The sequence below is a fragment of the Schistocerca gregaria genome, chromosome 1 (assembly GCF_023897955.1).
Source record: "Schistocerca gregaria isolate iqSchGreg1 chromosome 1, iqSchGreg1.2, whole genome shotgun sequence".
NCBI lineage: Eukaryota > Metazoa > Arthropoda > Insecta > Orthoptera > Acrididae > Schistocerca > Schistocerca gregaria.
Window position 1 is genome coordinate 621327475 of NC_064920.1, and position 25430 is coordinate 621352904.

The 25430-nt window shown below is 44.4% G+C and overlaps 1 protein-coding gene across 8 annotated transcripts in view; it reads right to left on the reverse strand.

Annotated features, from left to right (window-relative positions):
* Positions 1–25430, reverse strand: part of LOC126359421 (leukocyte tyrosine kinase receptor) — an 815186-nt gene that overhangs the window by 365348 nt on the left and 424408 nt on the right. For all 8 annotated transcript variants that reach the window (XR_007566229.1, XM_050007634.1, XM_050007633.1 and 5 more), the window contains one exon: positions 18575–18669. Coding sequence is in view for 7 of the 8 variants with exons in the window: in XM_050007634.1 (XP_049863591.1) it covers positions 18575–18669 (95 nt within the window). In the remaining variant the exon portion in view is untranslated. The remainder of the gene's footprint in view (positions 1–18574; positions 18670–25430) is intronic.

Sequence of the window (25430 nt, forward strand, 5' to 3'; positions counted from 1 at the left end):
CTGAGACCGTTCATCGAAAATTAATAACACTGTGATCTAGAGTGTGGTATTCAGACAATTAAAACACAGATTACTTTGGTATCTCCACGACAGCACAATGCCGTCTTTTAGTACATGATTTCCATATAAAGATATCATGCACTGTGATTTATCTCTGTTTTCAGACAGCCAGATCAATTGCACACGGTCATCATTGATGCTAAGTTCTACCAAAGATCCGAAACAGAAGTAAAATCATGTGCAGAGATAAAGTAATAAAAGCTGATGTATCAGCGCTAAGTCAGTTAGTATGTTACAATTACGTAATTCGCGACCCGCACGGATAACTGCATGTTAACTCACCGCTTCAGCCATTCAGGTAAGTGCGCCGGGCCCGGATAGAATCCGTTCGGTGAATTAACAAGTGCCGGCCAGTGTGGCCTTGCGGTTCCAGGCGCTACAGTCCGGAACCGAGCGACCGCTACGGTCGCAGGTTTGAATCCTGCGTCGGGCGTGGATGTATGTGATGTCCTTAGGTTAGTTAGGTTTAATTAGTTCTAAGTTCTAGGCGACTGATGACCTCAGAAGTTAAGTCGCATAGTGTTCAGAGCCCTTTTTTTGAATTAACGAGTGCCGGTGTGCTAGTTAGCCTAGTTGTGGTTTTTGGGCGGTTCCTCTCATCCAACTAGATGAATACCTGGCTGGTTAGGAAACGTTGGCACACTTCATCCTGTATAACACTACATGCAGATACTTGGGTTACGCCGCGTGGTTTGAGGCGACATGTCGCGGATTGCCCGGCCCCTCCCGCTGGAGGTTCGAGTCCTCCCTCGGCAGTGGGTGTGTATGTTAGTTTAAGTAGTGTGTAAGTCCAGGGACCTATGACCTCAGCAGTTTGCTCCCTTAGGAATTCGAACACACACACACACACACACACACACACACACACACACACGCTTGGGGTAGACAAAATCCGTCCTGGGGGTAAAGAAGCGGCGACAAAAAGGCATCCGGCCACCATCTGATATTAAAAATGCTAAATCCGATAGTAACTATGCTGACCCCTTGTAGTTACGGGAAAGAAAAAAGAAGAAGAATAATGTAATTCGTCCAGGCTGAGCATCTCTGTTATCCAGTTGTGCTTATACGACATTCTCTGGTCACTCAGCAATTTGTGACCTCAATCGGTGGCAACTGGGTATCCTCATGCCCATTAACAATAACACAAATGGCCCCAAGGCGTGGAAAACTTTCACGAGCAACAACTTGTGCTTTGTGTTGTGTTGAGAAGAGCAAGTGTCGCTCCAGCTTCAGGTGACATATTTGGAAATGGGGACAAGAATTTAGAGTGTGTTTTAGTACTCCAGTCCAAGTTTTTGCGTCTGTGGCTCTCGAAGTCATGAAACTGTGGTAGGAACAGCTGCAATTCAGACGGAGCAGCTGGCCCAACAAAAAGCCCAGATACTGCAGTGCATCATCCCGCCGGGCAGCAACCACCTTCACCAGTCATATCATTACATACACTGGGCCTCGTACTACAGACGTCTGCAGCTCCGCTTCCAGGCTAATAATACCACCAACTTTGAGAAGCAGCGCCTCTTTTGCTGGCTATCTTCTCCGAAACGCACTGGCCGCTAAAATTGCAATGAAGCACAGAAAATAACAACATTTTACTGGTTGAGCAAATATAGAGGAACTGGAATTACAGATGACTATATTTGTAGTTGATTTGGGGGATCTAGAGTGAGAAATATTCATGATATAACAAAAAAGTATAGCGGAACTTTCAGGAAACATACCTCACATATACAGGAAAAAAGTGTATCATATGGACATGGTTCTGGAAATATTTTATTTCCATGTTAGAGTGATTTTATACTTCTCTTCATAATCACATTAATAATGAAAAACACACAAACAGAAAGTAGCAGCAGTACATGACACGTTTTCCGACATGAAATATCCAAAATACCAACTCCGTTACGTTTGATTAGAACGTACAGTAAGTTGTTATTCTTATGTTCACCTACAGTGTTTGTTTCTCCTCTGCAAAGTAATGTTGACAAGTGACACACTTCAGTGCTTGTGTTGACACGGGACTAACCTCATTGCTCAACTAGCATCAAGCATGTAGATCAGTTGTTTAGGGTTTATCAAGGACTTAGTTTCGGGTACACTGCAACGGAAATGTACTCAGATGCGCAGTTGACAGATGACCAACTGTAAGGATTGGCAGATGGTAAAGGCCGTGGCGCTCAACGTGTGTATCGGGTGGGATTTCCAGAACGGCGGCGCCCCGACAGGACATTTGAAAAAACTAATCATCTACGGATCATGGGACGTTAAGCCTACTGCTCGCGACCGGAGGAGGCCTATTAAGTCGAGGGCACCTCAGCCGAAGATGAACTTGTTCCTGCTGTGGATGACAACCTTAGTGTCAGCGGAAGACAATTACCTGCAACAAGTAATGTTGACCATATGACTGTCTGGAGAGCGTAACATGAGAACCTGCCGAATTCGTACTATGTACAGAGTGAGCACGCCTCTTCAGCTGATTTTACTGCAGAGGTACGCATCTTCGAATGGTTAATTCAACAATGTGCCAACCTCATTTTAGTGGTTCCCGGGTTCGATTCCCGTCGGGGTCAGGGATTTTCTCTGCCTCGTGATGGCTGGGTGTTGTGTGTTGTCCTTAGGTTAGTTAGGTTTAAGTAGTTCTAAATTCTAGGGGACTGATGACCATAGATGTTAAGTCCCATAGTGCTCAGAGCCATTTTTTTTCATTTTAGTGCAAATGTGTTGTTCACGGATGATGCTTCATTTCAACGTGACCAGATTGCAAATTTTCACAGCTAGCACATAAGCTTCACGAAACTGGGCAATCACGCTATCAACAGAAACTTTCTGTCGACGTTTGGGGTGGCACTGTTGATTACTATTTATTGAAGCCTCATGTTCTCGCACCAAGGCTCTGCAGAGAAACATATCATGCTTTGTTAGAAAATGCTCTACCTGTTCTGCTGGAATATGTACCTTTATGCGTGTAACCAAGCATAGACTTTTTGCATGATAGAGCTTATCATCATTTCAGTGTTAATGTTCATTGACTTTTAAATAACCGTTTCCGTGACAGATGGGTGGGTAGGGGTGAACTAATTCCTTGACCTCCACGCTTTCTGGACGTAAACCTATAGAGTTTTATTTGTGGGGACATTTGAAAGCTCTTGTGTTCAGAACGTCTGTACAAGGTGTTCAGAGTTGTCGTGCCTGTGTTGTGGAAGATTATGAAACAACACGTAAATCTCCAGGGATACATCAGCGCATCAGGAATTCAATGCGACAGCATGTTGAACCATGTGTCGTTGCTGACGGAGACCATTTTGAACATTCCTTTTAGGAAAGTGTTTCATACTGTACTGACACGTTTCTTCCCTGTCTGTTTCCCGTGATTAATGTGTTGGGGAGTTGTAGTAACTGAGTTCTAAGATGGAAATGTTACGAGACCCACGCCTATATAAAATATTCGCCCCTTCTACGGGTGAGGAATGTTCCTTGAAAGTTCGACCATAACTTTTTCTTGCATCCTCCCTAACAAACCTGTCATCTCTGCCAGCAGCAGTGCCTCTAACCCGGATGAGCATCGAGTCGTACTGAGCTTTGGCGATAGGTACGGTACGTTACTCCATACCGCTTCAGCTCGGTGCCGGATTCATTGATCTTAGTAGTTGGCGACTGTTGGCGTGTTAGCTTCTGCAGACAGTAGCCGTATGTTTGCAACTGGCGTGAGATCTGGAGAACGTGCTGGCTGGGACAATAGTCGAACACCTTCTGTATCGAGAAAGGCAAGAAAAATACGGTCCTGCGTTAGCTTGTTGAAAGAAAATTTAATGGAAGCCTCGTAGAAAGGGCACAGCCGCCACAATTAATACATGAGAGATGTAACGGCTGCCGTCTATATTATAGGCTTCGTGAACCAGAAGTGATGGTATTGTGTACTCAATGAAACCTCATACCATCACATCACGTACTCGATCCACATGAAAAGGGAAGATGCAATCAGGTAACGATTGCTATTTTCGGATCCTCTATGCACAGATGCGTCCATTGTGAAGCTGTGCACAGAACAAAGACTCAGATGAAAAGATCACGTGGTGCTACTTCTGTGTCCAATGTTGTTGTTGGACACACAGCTGTCATAGCGTCCCCCCCCCTCCCCCCTCTCTGATGAAACTTCAAAATGTCAAATCAAATGTGTGTGAAATCTTATGGGACGTAACTGCTAAGGTCATCAGTCCCTAAGCTTACACAGTACTTAACCTAAATTATCCTAAGGACAAACACACACAACCATGCCCGAGGGCGGACTCGAACCTCCGCCGGGACCAGCCGCACAGTCCATGACTGTAGCGCTTAAGACCGCTCGGCTAATCCCGCGTGGCGATGCAACTTCAAGTGAAGCTACAACATCATTCGCTGTGCCGACAGTTCGCGGTGCTTCTTCTGTGTATAAATTTCTGCAAACAAGCCCATTTCCTGACTCAAAGTACGTGAAGTGGCTGTACGATCCTGCATGGCCGAGAGAACGATATGTCTCACCTCCTCGGCGCTAGTCGCACGAAGCCATTAAAATTCTGCTAGGCGTTAATTATGACCCTCCTCAACCCATGGATTTCGTATTCACATAGAGTTATGGGATCCCGAGCTACGTGAGCATCAATAATGCTGATCTATAGAACGCTCAAGGAGCCACGATCTTGTGATTTCGAATTGCAACATGTGCTGATAGACTTATTTCCTTCTTACAAGAGGCATATCTCGACCTTCTCACGAAAAGCCAACATTAAGATATGATTTCTGGAGAAACCTGCTCTATGATCTTTCCTTACATACAGCACATAGACGGCGTTATTACCACCTACTTTGCGTGGTTGCTCTGAAATGCCAATCATTGATTTCCATGCCAATTTCACATTTGTTGCATGGCCTTTCATGGTGTAGTGACTTTAATATCTACCTGTTGAAATGCACCTTCTCGCTAATATTGTTTGATGAAAATTATCGGAAATTCACTGTGAGTGATCGAATCGAAACATGTCAAGTTCATCTTCCTCCTCATCGTACTCGGAATTAAATGATAATACATTAGCATAGCCAGTTCAGCAGGGGGCATCGTGTCTCTGTATGTCACTGGTAGTGTTCGATATGGGTAAGGTCTAATCTGTCTTTCGAAGTATCCTCCCATTCAGTGCCCATACAACGAACAGGGACATGTGTTGGCAGTCTCCCGCGGCCCCACTGCGATGGCCCCGCGAGCTACATCGCTCAAAAGAGTATCACTTTTTAAAAACACAGTAAGTGCATTGCATAAGTTTGAAATTTCGCTCAAAGCACCTTCCTTTGTAATGGTGCAAAAGCCTGGCGCCCTGCGACGTCACCCTCGGCTCGGCGACGCTTCAGACAGCAAGATGTCGACACACGCGAAAGAAGGGCCACAGCTCATAACTTCATTTGACGTGTAAGGTGTGCTAACGATGTCAAATTGGCACAAGATATCACAGCAATTCCGCTCAACGTCATGGTGGACGTGTCACATGATGGGAAGGTCGTCACACGCCCAATTGCACCCCTTCTCTTGACACCTCTGCGATGGAGCGCAGAACCGCGGCACCCAGTGTAGAAATCACGTCGTTTTCTCATGGGTGGCCGAGGAAGACATTTCAGACACACCACCGCTCAGAATCCACGCGAGAAGCCCTTAGGAGGTGACATAAAGGCCGTCAATGAAGCTATCCCTTCTCTTGGAGCATTGATTCTCACCCATTTCGAGATCGAAAATGACGTTTCTCAATGCGATGAGCAACAGGTCAACTATCTGGACAAAGTTCGACACTGCTGACACCTCCCAAACGATTAAGACCTACTCTAAGGACATCATAGGGCTGAAACCCCACTGAAAGTCATTTGACACCTTTGGAGTGTATTGTGACGGCACTTTGTGCTCTGGTTTACAGGGCGGAACCACTAGAGACCGTTCAAAAGGATTCGACGAAATTTGAACGTCATCCAAAGCAGCAAAGGATATATATGCTTTTTCAGCCCTCTATTTTTGGCCCTCCTGTGGCGTGATCACAGAATGGTGCAACATTGACATGAGCGTGAATAAAACGGAAATGAGTCCCTCTAAGGCCTCCCAGTTCGGTAATACCCTCTGTGCCAGGCACGTGACCTTTGCTGAGTATGGTAAAAATGTAGCCCGCCCGACTAGCCGTGCGGTCTAACGCGCTACTTCCCGAGCGGGAAGACGTGTCAGTCCCTGGCACGAATCCGTCCGGCGTATTAGTGTCGAGGTCCGGTGTGCCGGCCAGCCTGTGGATGGTTTTTGAGGCGATTTTCCACCTACCTCGGTGAATGCAGGCCGGTTCCCCTTATTCCACCTCCGTTACACTGTGTCGGCATTTTCTGCAAATACGCCATTTCCACATACGTGTACACCACCTCTCAAACATTTGGGGTTACACTCGTCTGCTATTAGACGTACCTGGGGGGGGGGGAAGGGGGGAGGGGGGGGGAGGAGTCCATTGGGGCCCGAACTGCACAATAACCCTGAGTTCGGTGTGGGGCGGCGGTGGGGTGGGTGGACTGCTGTGGCATGTTATGGGGTTGTGAACCACTCAGGGCTACGGCGGGACGAAGCCTCTCCATCGTTTCTAGATCCCCGTTTGATGCATACATACATAAATGGTAAAAATGTACTTATCAGAGCCTTCGACACCCATTCAGCTGAGTGGTCCCCACAGCTGCTCTAGTAAAAGGAAACCCCTCTTAAGGTGTGTTGAAGCAGTTACCTGTCCTCAGGTAATAGAGCAACCATGAGGCACCATGGGTGTTGAAGCCTCGTGTTACCAACTAACTTGTCAAGAATGGTGGAGGAGCACACAGGGATTCAAGGCACTCTCTTGTCCCTGAGGTAGGGAACTGCCCCTAAAAGGTCAGAAGAATCAGCAATGATCAATTGCATTAGGTTCCAGAAGGAAATCGAAACCACTGCATTAAAAGACATGTAATGTACATCCCCAGGACGTGTAGCTGCAAACTGAAGGAATGTCATAATGACCTCCATCAGCAAAGGATTCGGGATTAATCCTCCATTCAGATCTCTGGAAAGGGACTGGCAAGTGAAAGGTGACCATGAACATGAATAATCAACAAAAGGATAACATTTTACATGTCGGAGTGTGGGATGTCCGAAGTCTTAATGTGGATGTTAGAAAATCTGAAAAGAGAAATGCAAAGGCTAAGTCCAGATATAGCGAGGGTTCAGTGAGGTGATATAGAAATAAGATGAGGATTTCTGGTCAGATGAGTTTAGAGTGCGTTACTGTGAACAGTTCAGTGATAAGATTGTTTTCATCAAACCGATAGCAAACCAACAGTAACAACAATAATCCTGGTATACAAACCGATACACAAGAAGAAGAAGAAGAGACACAGGAAGTATATGAAGACACAAAACGGGTAATACAGTATGCAAAGGGATATTAAAGTTTGGAGGGTTTGAACGCTGTTATATTGAAAGGAATATAAGAAAGAGTTATAGAATAATACGGGCTCGCTGTTGGAAATGAGAGAGGAGAAAGAGTAACAGATTTTGCAATTATTTGCTGCTGGTAATACACTGTTCAAAAATCGCAAATGGCGAAGATATACATTGAAAAGGCCAGGAAAGATGGATCGATTTCAGATGGAGCGGTGAGACGGAGATTCTGAAAACGGATAGTGAATTGTAAGGCGTGCTTAGGAGCAGAAGTAGATTCAGATAACAATTTAGTAATGATGAAAAGTAGGCTGAATTTTAGGAGGATAGTCCAGAAGGAATCAAAGTGGAAAGGGGGGGGGGGGGACACACTGAACTACCGAGGAATGATACTGTGTATTGAAGTTTCCTGAGGCGATGGATATTGCAATCAGAAGGGAAAGCGAATATCTCCGAGAAGAAGAAAAGTGACGGGAAAGCTATTAGATTATGATGGTCATCTCAAGGGAATGAAGTGGCCACCCTGGAGGCAAATAAATCTAAATGTTACAAATGGTGGTCGCCAGGGTAATGTGCACTCGCACTGCTATTGCTTTCAACGCATACAGAAGGGAATCCAAACTCTGACAGCACCTGTCCGAAGCAACGTACTGACCCCTCCACTTGTCTTCCCAGGGCCAGTATGATTCCAACAGAATGCATGGTGACCACGGAATGCTGGGAAATGGTCATCAGTGCAGTGAATTTCTTAAAGGGCGATAGAGGCTTCATAACAAGAGGAAACTACATGCTGCAGTTCCTGCTTGTGACAATAGTACCCTTAGAAAATCACGTTCAGGGTGTCCTGGTTAGGTGTGAAGTGGCCAGGAGAATATGTCACATCCCAGGATCGTTGTCTGTCACCGTATGGGCAGATAAATTCAATGAACATTAGCTCAGAATCCGATGGCTTGGAGGATCTGGCGCATCAACGGTTGCCTTCTACCGACCTTCTTCTTCTTCTTCTTCTTCTTCTTATCCTTGTTCTCTTTCGCAATGTTTCGTGGCTGACATTTTTGCAAGGGCTTATCCTTTGTAGGCATAGGGACTGGTTTAGAGTGAGCAGCCCTGTGGGCCACAGGGCGTGTCTTCTTCAGCCTCTGGCCGATGTCGAGCCTCTGACCTGTGGATTTCCAGGGAGAGGGGGTTCCAAATGGGGTTCCAGTGAGGAAGCTCTCTCAATGGCATACGCCGGAGGATGAAGTTGTTTCTTTGGCCACGTCTGAGAAGTGATTCCGGAAGATGGGGTCGCTGGAGCCACGAGAGTGGAGGGAGGTGGTAGATCTGGTTTGGTAAACATTGATGTAGAGTGATTGGGGGGGGGGGGGGGGAGTTGAGAGAGGTGACTTCTGCGTAGTTTGTTGTCATTTCGACAGAATACAGGCATTCATATGCTTGTTTACCTCAGTATATGATAGTCAGTTATGTGTATTTAATTTTTCTTGGGTGAAATGGTGAATGTGGAAGATGGTGTTCAGTATAATTGACACACAAAGGGGGCTGTTCACAAGGACGACCTTTGAGGAATGGTCGTCCACAGGTTTTGCATATTTAGTCTACTGTGAGCTGAGATGACAGATGACGAAAGTATAAACATTGGAAACATCTTATGCACTGCAGGACATAAGGTTCCACATCACATTGGTACACCATAACATAAACTTTTTCTGGAAGAATATTTCCTACAAAGGCTTAGATGAAAGAACCTTTATCTGTTCAGTTCATCTTCGGACAAAATGAATATCCGCTGTTGGAAATTGGCTCAAAGCTCTTCTTCTGTCAGGAATGTAAGGTCTTCGTGAAAAATAACCTCTTCTGACATACTTAGTATTTTATGCGCAGCAGTAGTCGCTTGTACGTCACCTAGTCGTTGATCTGCCTGAAGAGGTTGAGACTGTGCATCAGAGGAGGCTTCATAGTGTTTCCATGCAGATTTTTCCTAATGAGTCAATTTTTCCAAATTTGTTTTCTATGTCATCTACAAAAAATAATGATTTTGTCGCCGTAAAAGTATCTCCGTCTGTTCTGGTACACACCAGGTATAGAGTAAATTGTTTTGCTCCGAGACACATCTGTCTTCTGCCTCTTCCCGTGTGGTAGCCGAGGTAGGGAGAGCAGTAGTATTTAACTGTCCGAGTTGAAATATCTGGGCTCTCTCATATGGCGTCCCCTCAGTCGCTGATACGACGTCTATTGTCGGGGCTCTGAAGTCCGAGGAAGACGGGCGGCATCCACTGCTTGGCATGCGTGGGGAGCTAGCGGTTCAGGCATCAGAAGTGCTATCCCTATGTTGCCAGGCGGCTCCACGTAAATGATGCGTTGGCTTTTGAGCAAACGCATGAGTGTAGCGGATTGTCAACACTGTAGGCAGTACGTGCTATTTTAGACATGCTTCGTGAATCGGCCCACAATACAGAAAAAATTTGAAAATGGATGTCAAACCCGGAAGGGGGTCAAAATTGCTTTAGGCAAAAAGTGATATAAGGAAAATAAATGAAGATGTCCACGAAAGAGAGCAGAACCTAGCCGCGTGGAGTTGCCGTGCGGTTTGAGGTGCCATGTCACGGATTGCGCGGGCGTGTGGGTGTGTGTGTTGTTCTAACATAAGTTAGTTTAAGCAGTGTGTAAGTGTAGGGACCAATGACCTAAGCAGTTTGGTTCCTTTCTAATTCACACACATCTGAACAGAGCAGAACCTAGTGAAACTGTCGGGTCAATATCAAAGGCTGCCACATTGAGAAATTATGTAATAATAGTCGGAGGCGTGAGATTTCATCACAAGAAAGGAAAGGTTGGGGCTCCACGCTCACTACTCACAAACTCACGAAAGAGTCGTGAGTCCGCTGAGGGGTCTTCGTTTGGAGCACAGACATCTATGGAAAGGAATGAAGGACTGTGGGAAAACCGGAAAGAAAAGAATCGGATCGTATGAGACTTGTTGGCGTAAAATGATGTTGAAAATTTGGTGGACGGATAAGATGGGAAATTAGAAGATTCTCTACGGAATCGGCGAGGAAAGGATAAATGGAGAACACTGACAAGAAGAAGGGGCAGGATTATAGGATATGTGTTAAGACAAAGAGGAACAACTTCCATGATACTAAAGGGATCTACAGAGAGTAAAGAAGGGAAGATAGAGACTGGAATGAACCCAAGAAATAATTGAGGACTTTGAGTACAAGCATTACTGGGAGATGAAGAGCTTGGCGCAGGAGACGCAGTTGTGGCTGGCCGCGCATCAAACACTCTAAAGACCAATGACAAAAAAGGAACTATTTGATGACCTCGAATCATCATACAATGAATTTTCAGATCTTTTTTCCCTGAGGTAGAGCGTGTTAATAATTACACAGCTCATTGAATCAGATTGCACAGTGCAAGACGGTATTCTCACATCTGTAATATGTAATCAATGGGCAACTCCACAGTCGCTCTTAAATCAAATGTTTTCCTCCATGTCTGTGATCATTTTAAGGTTATCATAAATGCACCACCGGGCATCGAAACCTCCACGGCTATTTGGTAGCCAAATGACCAATCTAAGAATGACCATGCTGTAGACTTCTGGCTCCTTAGTCGAAATTAGCAGATGTAGGATTTTGTTTTTGCTGTAGTGCAATGGCTCGATGGTTCCTCTCTCGGCGTAGAATCCTTCCTACTTGGTCACTCACATGTTATCATTATGGTAAATGGACTATTTTGCGTTATTTTAAAGCTTTTTTGTTTATAGGCACACAGGAGTATTAACAGGATGTTCATAATTAAAGTTCCAGTTTCAAAACGCTGATCAAACCACTGATCAGAATGACGTCAAATTTGAACAGCGTATTATCGACGAAGGGGGAAACGTCATGAACAACCAAAAATTTAACGAAAATTTGACCAAAAGATGGAGCTGTAAACGTCAGAATATACACACCAACAGACGTGCGGTACACGGCGGTTCCTAAGTTTCCGTCTGCGGCGCCCAAGATGACTATCTCCATGGAAGATCGCTGTTGGTAAAGCTCTGTTACAAGAACGCTAACTGTGCACCAGTGGCCCTGCAGAAGTTCCGGACAGTCATGGGCATGAAAAAAGGCGTGGTCCGAAGTCTGCTAAGGGTCTGGAAAAATCATTACAAAATTCGAAAAGAGTGGTTCTCTTGAAGCGCAATCTAGCAGAGAGAAGAAACATTTGATCTGACGTCTGTTGAAGACGTGAACACAGCATTGCAGGAACGGTCAAGCGGTGGTGTGGAAACATGCAGTGCGCGAGGAATTGCCCGAACGTTTGACATACCTGCGAGCACGCAGCATAAAATCATTCGAAACATCCTGCATTGCCATCCATACGAAATAATCCGCGTTCAGGAGTTGCTTCCTGCTGACCTGCTAACGAGACATACGTTCGTTCTGGAATTTCTTGCTCGCATGGAGGTGAATAATGAATAGCCGTGGACCATTCTGTGGACAGACGAAGCCCATTTCCATCTCCAAGGACCGAAGGACATGCCAATACGCAGAATTGCAAATTATAACCAACGGAAAATCCACACAACAACAGGTACCACTAGAGTTGGCGGCATCGTTTAACGTAATGCCGTACTTTTTCGAGGAGATGAGCCCTGCGCGTGCTGTTACCTGTACCGCCACAGATAAACAAGAGCGTGCCAACGTAATTCCCACCCTTCAACAGCTTGGATGTGTGGGTAGGATCATTTTTATGCAAGATGGGCTCCTCCGCACATGGAGTAGCCAGTGAAGGGGCTGCTGCAGAGGCATTTCGGAAATGATAGAATTATCAACCGTCATTTCCCTACAGCCTGGCCGTCCACATCACCTGTTCTTAATGCGTGTAAGTTCTGGCTGTGGGGTTATCTGAAAGATGTTGTATTCAGTGCTCCAATTACGAACCTAGCTGACTTGAACGGACGCATATCGCAACGTTTTCTGAACGTGATCGCCAAGACACTCCGATCTGTTGTGGAACATGCTGTTTCTCGATTTCAAATTGTGGCAGAAAACAGTGGATAGCATATCGAACATGTCTTGCACCAGTCCCACAACAGTTAGAAACCGATTTCATTTTGCTACTTATATCATTTTTGGCTCCAGGAGAATTAAAAACCTAGACCATTTTGATTTTTATGCGGTTTTTGATCCCAGGACAATTAAAAACTTGTGGCTCTTTGATTTTTATGCGGTTTTTGCCTCAGGGCAATTAAAAACTGATTTATTCCACTCGATGTGGTACGACCTTGCCGTGGTCGATGGGCTTACCTAACTAACAGTGACACAACTGTTGACTGCCAAAGCTGTGAAGTTATGCACATTGAACAGTACGGGTGGTGTAATTTGCAACTCAAATCATAGCTGTCGTATTGCGATTCATGTGTTATTTGCTGTCGATCTCATTTACGTTAAGACGCTTACATACATTGGTAAAATTTTTCTTAATTTTTTGTTTGTTTGTTCTATGACGTTTCCCCCTGCGTCAATAATATGCTGTTCAAATCTGACATGATTTCTAAAGCGATATGAAACTGGAACTTTAATTATGGACATCCTGTATTCAGCCGCAACTTCGTAATTTGTCACCCTACCGCTGCCTATGACAGCAAAGGGAACACAGACAGTCTTATTTATATCATGATGTGGTCACACATTAAAAATAATATTGAATTACAATTCAACAGCCTGTACTCATAAATTATGGCAAGCATTGTATTACAGATTCAAAGAATGATAGTGCGCCTCTGTAGGTGAGTGGCCAATGTAAATTGCTCCATACAGAGAACCCGGGTTCGATTCTGGGTACTACCAAGGAGTTAGGAGGGCTGGTACTGTGTGCACCCAGCCTTGTGATGCCACATAACGAACTACTTGATTGAGAAATAACGGCCCAAGATCTGGAAAGTCGACAGAGCGGTCGGGAGAGAGGTGTTCTGAGCCCGTACCACATCCACACGACGCGACATGGTCAGAATGGCACAGCGGCCGGCCGACACGCCTTGTGCCTTCAGGGCATGAACGAGGAACTCGCACAAAGAATGATGAAGATAATTAGCCATACGGGTCGTGAAAATATTTTAATCATTGGTACTTTAATATGTTCCCACTTACTGAGTTAGTTGCTTTTTTCTCGGCGTCAAGCTGTGTTCCTGCAAACACGTCACATAATTTACTACATGATGTTTTCTGAACGGTCGTAATTGCACCACCAAGTGGACGACAATCGTTTTACGTCAGACCTGCCACCCAGGGAAATAAGCATTAATGACTGGCTTTTGCCGTATCTACTTGGAGGTACATATTATTCCTAATAGCTATAATTGTTAATCTGCAAGTGAAGTAAATACTGATGCGATCTTGTTTGGTACACTGTCACCAATAAAAATATCTACGTACCCCTAACACTCTGTTGGCCTCTTATGCTTAGCTGAAGACAGACATATCTGACGTAGCAGTGGTGTGTAAATAAATAAAAATCATGCTGCCTCAGCTGAGAATTTAAAGCGGAAATTAACAGGAATTACTACTCACAGTCAGAGAAAAAATGGTTCATATGGCTCTGAGCACTATGGGACTTAACATCTGAGGTCATCAGTCCCCTAGAACCTAGAACTACTTAAACCTAACTAACCTAAGGACGACACACACATCCATGCCCGAGGCAGGATTCGAACGTGTGACCGCAGCAGCCGCGCGGTTCCGGACTGAAGCGCCTTACCAGCTCGGCTACCGCGGCCGGCGCAATCAGAGAAATCAGGTGTGTATTTGAACTCAGTATCTGCAAAGTAAGCGAATTTTCTGAGGCAACTCAATAAAGTTATTGAAGAGGCGTATACAATAATGTAGATAGCTGATGCAATCGGAACTGTCACATACGTACTTCAGTTAAGAGCGGTGTTGTTTTGCTATAGTTTGATGCAGCTCCGCACAACTGCTTAGCGAACAGACAGAGAGAACGTAATACGTCATTCTTAACGAGACGAAATCAGCAGCTGTAAAACTAACTTGCAGAGCATCGGAAGGGAATTATAGAGCCTTTACTGTTTACGATACATATAAATGATCTAGCGGAAAACGTAGAAGCGTTGTGAAAACGATAATGTTGTTTAGAAGAAAGTCGCCATATCACAAAACTGAAACGAAATACAGGAAAACCTACAAATGTTCGACATTACACTATTGGCAATTAATCAATGGAAATAGAGAAATCGTAAAATATTTAGGATTGAATACCTTGGAATAACCATTCGGAGGGACCTAAAATGCAACACATCAAAAAATGTTTTGCAGCATCTCGGTTCCGAGAGTTCCGGAACCTGTACAGAAAATTGGAATAGAGGTCAACATAAATATCAGTTCTTCCCTTTTTATTGTTCATGAAAAACTACACACTGCATGTTGTACCACCAAACAGCGAGACCTTCAGAGGTGGTGGTCCAGATTGCTTTACACACCGGTACCTCTAATACCCAGTAGCATGTCCTCTTGTTTTGATGCAAGCCTGCATTCGTCGTGGCATACTATTCACAAGTTCATCAAGGTACTGGTGATCCAGATTGTCCCACTCTTCAACGGCGAATCAGCGTAGATCTCTCAGAGTGGTTGGTGGGTCATGTCGTCCATAAATAGCCCTTTTCAATGTATCCCAGGCATGTTCGATAGGATTCATCTCTGAAGAACATGCTGGTCACTCTAGTCGAGCGATGTCGTTGTCCTGAAGGAAGTCATTCACAAGATGTGCGCGATGGGGGCGCGAATTGTCGTCCAATATGCCTCGCCAATACGCTGCCGATATGGTTGCAGTATCGGTCGGAGGCTGGTATTCACATATCGTACAGCCGTTATAGCTGTTACGTTCCATGACCACCGGCGGCGTACGTCGACCCCACATAGTGCCACTCCAAAACAGCAGGGAACTTCCACCTTGCTGTACTCGCTGGACGGTGTGTCTAAGCTTTTCAGCCTGACCGGGTTTCCTACAAACACGTCTCCGACGATTGTCTGGTTGAAGGCATATGCGACACTCGTCGGTGAAGAGAACGTGACGCAAATACTAAGCGGTCCATTCGGCTTGTTGTTTGGCTCATCTGTACCGCGTTGCATGGTATCGTAGTTGCAAAGTCGAACCTTTCCATGGAGGTCGGGAGTGAAGTTGCGCAACATGCAGCCTATTGCGCACAGTTTGAGTCGTAACACGACGTCCTATGGCTGCACGAAAAGCTTTATTCAACATGGTGGTGTTGCTGTCAGGGTTCCTCCGAGCCACAATCCGTAGGTAGCGGATATACATTCCCGTAGTAGCCCTTGGGCAGCCTGAGCGAGGCATGTTATCGACAGTGCCTGTCTCTCTGTATCTCGTCCATGTCCTAACAACACTTTGCTTCACTCCGAGATGCCTGGACATTTCCCTTGTTGAGAGCCCTTGCCGGCTGCTGTGGCCGAGCGGTTCCAGGCGCTTCAGTCCGGAACCGCACGACTGCTACGGTAGCAAGTTCGAATCCTGCCTCGGTCATGGATATGTGTGACATCCTTAGGTTAGTTAGGTTTAAGTAGTTCTAAGTTCTAGGGGACTGATGACTTCAGTTGTTAAGTCCCATAGTGCTCAGAGTCATTTGAACCATTTGAGAGCCCTTCCAGGCAGAAAATATGAGGCGGACGTATAGTGACCTCTGAACAGCCAAAGGGACTGTGTCTGTGATAGAATATCCACAGTCAACGTCTTCGGGAGTTCTGGGAACCGGGGTGATGCAAAACTTTTTTGATGTGTGTAGATTTACATTATGTTAGTAGTTGTAGGAAAGGTAGGCGTCAGGATGAAATTAACTGGAAGAATTCTGAGAAGAGAAACTGCTTATAAAACACGCGTTCGACAGATTATTGAGTAATGATATCCTTACCAGGTAGGATTTAAAAAAAGAAACTCTAGAAACAAAAAGATAGGCATGGAGAGTTAAAGAGAAATTTACTGTTAAGAATCCACGAGAATATTTTTATGAAGATTCAGGTGGCATATCATTTCACCTCGCGTACATTTCACTAAATGACCACTATGAGAAAATCACATATATTAGCACTCACACTGCGGCTTATCGATTGGCGTTGTTCCCATCCACCAGCCGCGAATGGATCAGGAAAGCCGCTAAAGGATAATGGTACGATAAATCCCCAAATGCTCTCCCCCCTCCCCTTCCCCGTCACTAACCATCTGCCGTTGTGAGATTTGCTAAAAGCACGTGGGTCCAACATATGTGCTACGAGCTGTTTTTAGGTTAACTAGGGCATCTAGAGCCGTGCTAATAAACCATTCTTGGTAATTCTGAGAAAGTACCCTGCATACAAACCCAGCGGGGAAAGTTGTTTTTAGAGGAAGTGGACAGATAAGCGTTCCAGTAAAACCCAGACAAATAACTGAGCGATGGGGACAATAGGGACAGTGGTCGACGTGAACACATGCTGTGATCCAATACTGAAGTGAGGACAGTATACAAGCACAACTACGGTATGACGCATTTTGTAAAAGAAAGTAGCAGATTTGTTCTTCATTTACATGCTGTCGGTAATAGAACATAACACAGATGAGAGTGAGGAGAAATCGGTTGGATATAGTTATAGAATCAACAAAGAATTCAACTTTTTTTTTTTAAAAAAAAAGGAGTATGGAAACAGAGTAAGTATTATTCATAGGAAAATGCTATAGAACAGGTAGCAAATTCCTGTTTACATGTAAACTATCAGTTTATCTTCCTCTCTGGCTGCTGAAAGCGAGATTAAAGTCTAGGGCGCACATACCTTCTTCTTCGTGTCCCGGAAGTTAAATGCTATGAGGGGTGACAGACAATCTAAAAACATGGTAACAACAAACTTACTGGAAAATCAGCGATCTTTAACCAGGAATACAACAAAATAATTGAGGACATGCAATAAAGTGAGCGGAACATTTAAATAATTAGGGCAATAGTTAGTTTCGTATTTCGAGTAAAGTCAGGGAGGAATGTAGAGCATGGAAAGAAAGTATACAGAAAAATCTGAAATTGCTGCTCATTATGTTCTGTCATACGTGAGGTACTATCAAAACACGAATGGATGCCACAAACTTTTCTAACAGAGTTAATAAATCGCTTGACAGCTGAGTAGGGCAAACAATGATTTCTGTTAAGTTACATGGCCAGGTAGGTTATGAAGCAGGAAGACCATAGACTTTACCTTCCACGATAAAGCCACTCTACTATACGAGAATGTAAAGGCTTTGGAGCTGGGAAATCTTTTCTGGAAAGAGCAGATTCGTAGATCGAGAGGTACGAATCGAATCGGGAAAAAATAAGTTTATGATATTACTTGCATAAAAGAAGGGGTCGGTTGACAGGACACATCCCGAGGCATCAAGGAATAATTAATCTGTTAACGGAGAGAAGTGTGAGGTATAAAAACTGCAGAGGGAGACCAAAGCTCGATTACAGTAAGCAGGTTTAAATGGATATTGTTTTCAGTAATTATGCAGAAATGAAGAGACTTGCACAGAATAAATTAGCATGGAGCGCTTCATCAAACCAGTGTTCGGACTGAAGGCCACAACCACAACAAAAACAACAACAACAACAAAAACACTCCCTTGGGGTACGCTGCTGTTTTCTCTCTATGAAGGACGACACGTTGTATACTGTTTGCTAGGAACTCTTCAGCCTAATCCAAAAGTTCATTTGATGTTCCGTGAGCTCGTATTTTGTTGGTCTGAGCTGATATTTATACATCACCGCTTTCTTTAAGTTTTCACTGAAATATTTCGTAATTCACGATTTTTTTTTTCAAACTGAACAGTCTAAATACAGATAGTAACGAACAAATAGGCAGAGCGCTCTCGTATGACCGTCTTGCAGCCGTATGACGGTTTTCTACCCATCATTAATAGATATGGATGCCAGATTGAAGCACAGATGTAAGGATATTAATCATAAACAGAAGTTATCTATCGTCAAAATTGGGGGAGGAGAGGAGGAGGGAGAGAGAGTGGAGAGATTAGAATGGTACTTACCAAGGCCAAAGCACTCTGGGCTCATGGAGAAGTCATCGATGGCCACATCTCCTCGGGGGCTGTACCCACGTTTCGCCTCGAAACGAAACCGATACCTGTGGACGAAAAGACATGACTAAGTATGATACGTGCACCGCAAGTGATACGTTAATCGTTCACCTTAAGTCTTAACAGGCTGTTTTTAACCTCTTGAGTATAGATGATGTTCATATAATTTACTTGATTTAAGTACTGGGAGTAAAAAGATAGTTATCTTAAACAAATAATTATAACTCTAATTCCTCTAATTTTTTATCAGAGTACGGAATAGCTTAGAATACTGAGAATAGCTTTGGCGATCGGCTACTATAAACAGCTAAAGAAAAGTTTTGCAACAGCACACAACAGGCATAGCGCTATTTTTGTGTAAATAATCTTTTAACAGGAACAAACCGCTCCCTATAGCTACCTCTGTAATGGAGTAAAATTAAAGCTGCAATCCCATTGTCTACAATCGCGAACGGGACAATGAGGTTTGTGTACATTGTCAACGTGCCTCGAAGAATCATTCCAAGCTGAGGTCGTTCTCGAGTTGTCATTATACGGCAAGAAGTGTTGTCAGCGTGGGGCGTTGATGGTTGCATAGACTTACACCACGACGTCATTCAAACATTCAACAGAATTATGAAAAGTTGTTTTAACTTAATAAGCAATATCCTTGGTAACATATGTAATGCATCACTGGCACAGAAATTTTCTACGGACAGGATAAAATAAGCAACTGTTAAGATTATAAGAAAGGCCATAAATCAGATTTAAAACATTATCGTTCAGTTTCTTTACTGACAGTTTTGCCAAACTATTCTGAAAAGTAATGTACGGTACTCAAGAGAAGTCTCCTCAGATTTAAATAGAAACAATTTACTTAAACTATCAGTGTTTGTATTCCAGAAGGGTTACACAATTGAGAATTCTATTTACACATTCACCCGAAAAATACGGTATCACAAGCTTGGTATTGACCTGTGTAGGTGATGTACTCTCTTGGAAAAAATTAACTTAATTGGAATTGATGGTTTCATACTTAACTATTTTGACTCACACTTAGCAAACAGAATGCAAAAGTTGTACTGAATGATTCAGACAATAGTGGGACAAACCACAAAGGGAGTCCACATGGTTAAATTTTGGTTCCATTCCTATTCCCTACATATGTATAAATGACTTCTCATTTAACATTCAACAAGCAGAACTGGTACATTTGCGGACGATACTAGTGTTATATTAAATCCTGTTAGAGAGGAAGCAACAGATGGACTGAAACTTCCTGGCTGATTAGAACTGTGTGTCGGACCGAGACTCGAACTCGGGACCTTTGCCTTGTGCGGGCATGTGGTCTACCAACTTGCCCGCGAAAGGCAAAGGTCCCGACTTCGAGTCTCGTCTTGTACACAATTTTAATCTGCCAGGAAGTTTCAAAATCAGCGCACAGTCCGCTGCAGGGTGTATATTTCATTCTGGAAACAGAAGGATTGTTAACGATGTTTTACAAAAGTTCTGAAGAATCAGACTATACTCAGTTCTGTACAACAAATAGCGTCATATCAACAACTAATGTAGCAGATGATCAGGAGTTAGTAAACAGGATAGAATGCTCCAAATTTTTAGGTGTACATGTAAATAAAAATTTGAACTGGAGGGAAGAGGGAGATTAATTTTCAGCAACAAAAACTTTTGATCATTTGCCCAATATCATAAAATGTCTGTCAGGTAGCAAAAGCAAGTTCTAAATCTAACCTAAAATCATTTCTTCTGGACAACTCCTTCTATTCGATGGACGAATGTCTATTTAAATATTGGTAGCTTGTAAGAAAACTAGTTTTTCAATGTAGTAGCTTGAATAGGACTAAAAAATAATGTGTTCATTAATGTTAACACTAATCATGTATACCTGTAAAACGACTCGATTCACGTTATTTCGATAAAATAGTCGTTCAAATAATCTACGGAACATGTAACTAGCTGACTAACAACCGCTACTGTGAAACATAAAACACTTAAGACCTGCCACGTAGTGGTCACTCGTGGTCAGCAGCACTAGCTGATGACTTGTACTTGCATATGGCTTGTAGGTTCCCTGAGAACAGTGCGACAGAACTGGGAGTGCTGTGTTTACACAGACAGTACCGAAACGTCTCCAGACGATCAAATTGGCCTCGACAGGTTCATTAAGAACAAAAGTACAGCCCACAAAACTCCAAACTAGGAACTGTGATATATGGAGAAGGTGGAAAGCGAACTGCTGGAACTGAACGTGGGTCAATGGCGTCGGATCTCTTGAATTATGAGTGCAAGATTTGCCCGACAGTTGATGATCGTTGTAGAACACTGTGGAGGCGGCTGGGTATCAAACAATTCTCAGGCATGCATTGCCCACTGGCTCAGAAGAGAGATGGTTCAAGTCTTGTCTTGGGGCGGTGCAGTGTGCGGATGTCGTAGGCCGTTAAGCATCTAATCGCGTTGTGGTTTGGGGGAGGTAATTTGGGAGCTGAACAGTGTCGGAACAGGATCCTTCAACCGACTGTCCAGCCCTGCATTCAACATTTCACCGATAGGTTCCTCTTCCAAGTCAGCAACCCAGGAGTACAATGCGCATACATCGTAACACCTTCCTCCAGGATGCAGAAATTATCAGTAATGAATGGACTGCCAATGACTCCTGACATGAACCCGACAGTGCATGTTTCCGTTCAGTCTGAACTTGCATTTTGTCGTCGCACACCTCACAGAAATTCTGCTGTGTACCTTGCGGGACTAGCATTTCTGGAGAACGTCAGAATGATTCTCCCTGTACTTCGGTTTTGAGCGTCACTTGGCTCCGTGTACGAAAACGCACGGAGTTAGGCAATCTCTTTGTAGGAACCATTTATGCGCCAATCAGGCAACTAACTATTTGTCTTGCGTTTCCCATCGATGTGGAATTATAGGGACCAGCAAATGGGACAGAGAGAAGCCAGCTTCCTGCCGTCCCCACTTATTAATACTGAGCGGAAAATTTCTACGTAAGACTAAGGAGATTAAAAGAGCGCGCTTGCGCAACCAACTCTCTGGCGCCAGATTGGCCGAGAATTCTAGAACCTTTTAGAAAATATTCTGTTGTTAAACTCGCGTCAGATGATACAAAGAACTCTTCCCCTTCTTCTACTTGATCCCAGACGATTTCGAGCGTCTGATGAGATGAGTTATTCGTTCTGCGCCGCCTTTAGAGGTGCCATGTGAGGAACGTACATTGCTAGAGAACACTGAGATGCTTAACTGCAGTCTGGCGTCTTGCCACACTCAGGCCAGCCACCTAGCCAGCCGATAAAGGATTTCTCTTTCCAACTCGCTTTAGACCACGTACAAAAGACGCACAGTTATCGGTTGTTGTCATGGGGAGACTTCCCTTGGAGTGCCGCAGCCGGAATGGCTTACAGAGCCTTCATGTGGGCGTGTCTATATCTCCTGTGACGAATTGGTGCTACCTATACCGAGGTCTTGACGTCAGTTTCTTAATTCAGGGCTGAGGCAGAGAACTGAAATTACAATTATTGTTTAATCTCTCATATCCAGTGATGAGAACCGTTTGTTCTCTACCTGTAGTGTAAGATGCAAGTACATTATAACTGGAAGTTAGGATAAGAGAGTTCTTATTTATTGAACTTATGCAGTTGTTTTTGCTATAAATTATTGCTGCGCTCACTCCTGTCTGCTGAAGTGGGGCCGGAGGGGAGGGGAGGGGGGGGGGGGGAGAATCAAACAACAAGCAGAGGTAGACATCGGTTTTAATGAAACGGTGCAGCCACCAATTGGCAGGGACTGATTCAACGGAGTGCTACTCCTGCAAAGTATGCAGGGCCTGTGAAGATTGAAAGGTAGGAGCAAGTAAAGCTCTGCGGGTAGGTTGTGAGTCATGTTCGATAGCTCAGTCGGTAGAGCAGTTGCCCTTGTTACTCAGAAGTCCTAGGTTTGAGTTTCAGTTCGGTACACAGTTGTTAGGAAGTTTCAAATCAGCGCCCACTACGCTGCAGAGCGAAATTTCATTTCTCGAACGATGCTAATCAGTCCGAATAATCTGCTGTTCCAGGCACACTGAGGTGACATAAGTTGTGGGATAGTGACATGCATATATACAGATGGCTGTAGTAACGCGTAACAGGGTATGAAATGCAGTGCATTAGCGGGACTCCCATTTGTATTCAGGTGATTCACCGTATTTAAAAGGTATTCGAAGTGTTAATGGCCTCACGACTGACATTAACAGACTCTGAATGCGCAATGATAGATGAAGCTAGACGCATGGGACATTCTGTTTCGGAAGTCGTTAGGGAATTCAATATTACGAGCTCCACCTCTTCAAAAGTATGCCGAAAACACCAAATTTCAGGCATTACTTCTCACAAAGGACAGTACAGTGGCTGACGGCCTCCATTTAACGACCGAGAGCAGCGGCGTTTGCTTACAGTTGTCAGTGCTAACTAACAAGCAGCATTGCGTGAAATAACGGCAGAAATCAGTGTGGGACGTACAACGTACGTATACGTTAGCCGTTATTGGGCTATGACGGCAGACGACCGACGCGAGTGCCTTTGCTAACAGCACGGCATCGCCTGCAGCGTCTCTCCTGGGTTCGTGAATATACCGCTTGGACCTTGGACGTTTGGAAAATCATGGACTGGCCAGATGAGTCCCGATTTCAGTTTGTAAGAGCTGACGATAGGGTTCCATTGTGACACAGACCCCATGGAGCCATGCCTCCCAGTTGCCAAAAAGACACTGTGGAAGCTGGTGGTGCCCCAATAATGGCGTTTATATGGAATGAAAGGATCCACCGGACCAACTGTACTTATCATTGACTGTAAAAGGTTACGTTCGACTCCTTGGAGACCGTTTGTAGCCATTCATGCCCTTCAAGTTCCCAAACAATGATGGAATATTTATGACTGACAATGCGCCATATCACGGGGTCACAACTGTCCGTGACTGGTTTGAAAATATTGTGGGCAATTCGAGTCAGTGATTTGGCCAACCAGATCGCCTGAAATGAATTCCATCGAACGTTTATGGGACAGTCAAGAGGTCAGTTCGTGAACACAATCCTGCACCAGCAACACTTTCGCAATTATGGATGGCTATAGAGGCAGCACGGCTCAATATTTCTGCAGGGGACTTCCAACGACGTGTTGCGTCCATGGTATGCCGAGTTGCTGGACTAGGCTGGGCAAAGGGAGGTCCGACACGATATTAGGGAGTATGCTACGGCTTATGCCACCCAACGGCCAGTCAAGGTGGTACACAGCGTCTGAGTGGTCGTCAAACATGGACTGTATGCATGTTGTCCTCTGAGTCTGGCTGTTATCTTGGAAGAAAGGAGTTACTACGTCATATAATCATCCTGGAAGTCCATTGCATTCAGATCTCTTCACGGTGTTCACTGGGAAACTGCTTGAGACAGACTTGCATTCACTGATAGCAGTAATTCCTGTCGGGTTTGGAACGGGTTGTCATTGACAACGGGTGCTACTCGTCGGTCGTGCCTTTCAGTCAGGATCTCTGTATGACGACGCTCCTTACGCCTGGTACGAATTCTACATCTACCGCACTCCAAAGCAATCGGTGTACCCTTTGGAGAATGTGACTAATTTTATTTCCACGAAATTAATTCGCAGCTGCGAATATGGACAACCATCACTTGTATAATGGACTGACGAGAATGAAAATTAGTGCCGGACCGGGAATGGAACCTGGATTTTCCACTTATCGCTAGCGGTCGCCTTGCCATTTATTTACCCGAACATGACTCACGACCAGACCCAAACTTCCATACGTCGTCAACCATGTATCTACAACCTGTACTCGTACATCCACTATGTATTTTTCAGTAAAGGGAAGATATTTTTACGTGAAAGCCGCCTGCCCGGTATCGGCAGATAAATACGATATTGCAGTGCCTGTTTTACTCCAACTTACGATGCAATGCGCGTCCAAAGGAACACTGCATCGTAATTTGGTATAACACAGGGACTTTAGTATCGTATTTATCCTCCGACACCGGTCAGGCGACTTTCACGTAAAAATATCTCCCCTGTACGGGAATATAGGTAATGAATGTAAGAGAGCAGGCTGAAGAATTAATGTTTGACAATATATGGAAGTTTGTGTGTCTGTGAGTCGTGTTCAGGTAGCCTAATCCTAAGGTCGCCACGCGCAATAAGCGGGAAATCTGGGTTCGAAACCCGGTCGTGCACAAATTTTCATTGTCGTCATTCCATTATAAAACTGGTGTTTGTCCATATTCGCAACTGCCAATTAATTTCATGTAGCCCATAAAGGCTGTTGTAGGTGCAGTGACTGTTGCTTAGGACATAGATACATGTCCGAAGGAGCACTTCGTCGTAATTTGGAAAACATAGCCATTGCAATATCGTATTTCTGGTGAGCTTAGTGTAGTCAGCAGGCGTTGATGTGGTCCACGCCTTTTCAGTTAGATAGATGAGGCTACCTGTCGTGATCTCCCAGCCAACTTTAATTTTCCTTGTCCCCAGGTTTCTGAAAGTACGAGGGCTATTTTCTTTTCAAGGGTCATTGGTTGCGAAATCTATATGGAACACACAGTGAGAATCAAAAATGTTTTATTTGCAACATTTAGCTACACCTTCCAGCCACTTATTTACATAGTCGCCGCTCTAATTTAGACATTAGGCGTAGCATTTCCAATACCCTTATTATAAAAAGCCACCGCCTGCGTTTTTCGCTCAATTCTCTACGCTGGTCTGCAGCTCGATGTCTGTCCCAAAATGGTGTCCTAATGGCCAGCGGTTCATATCAACAAAGAGAC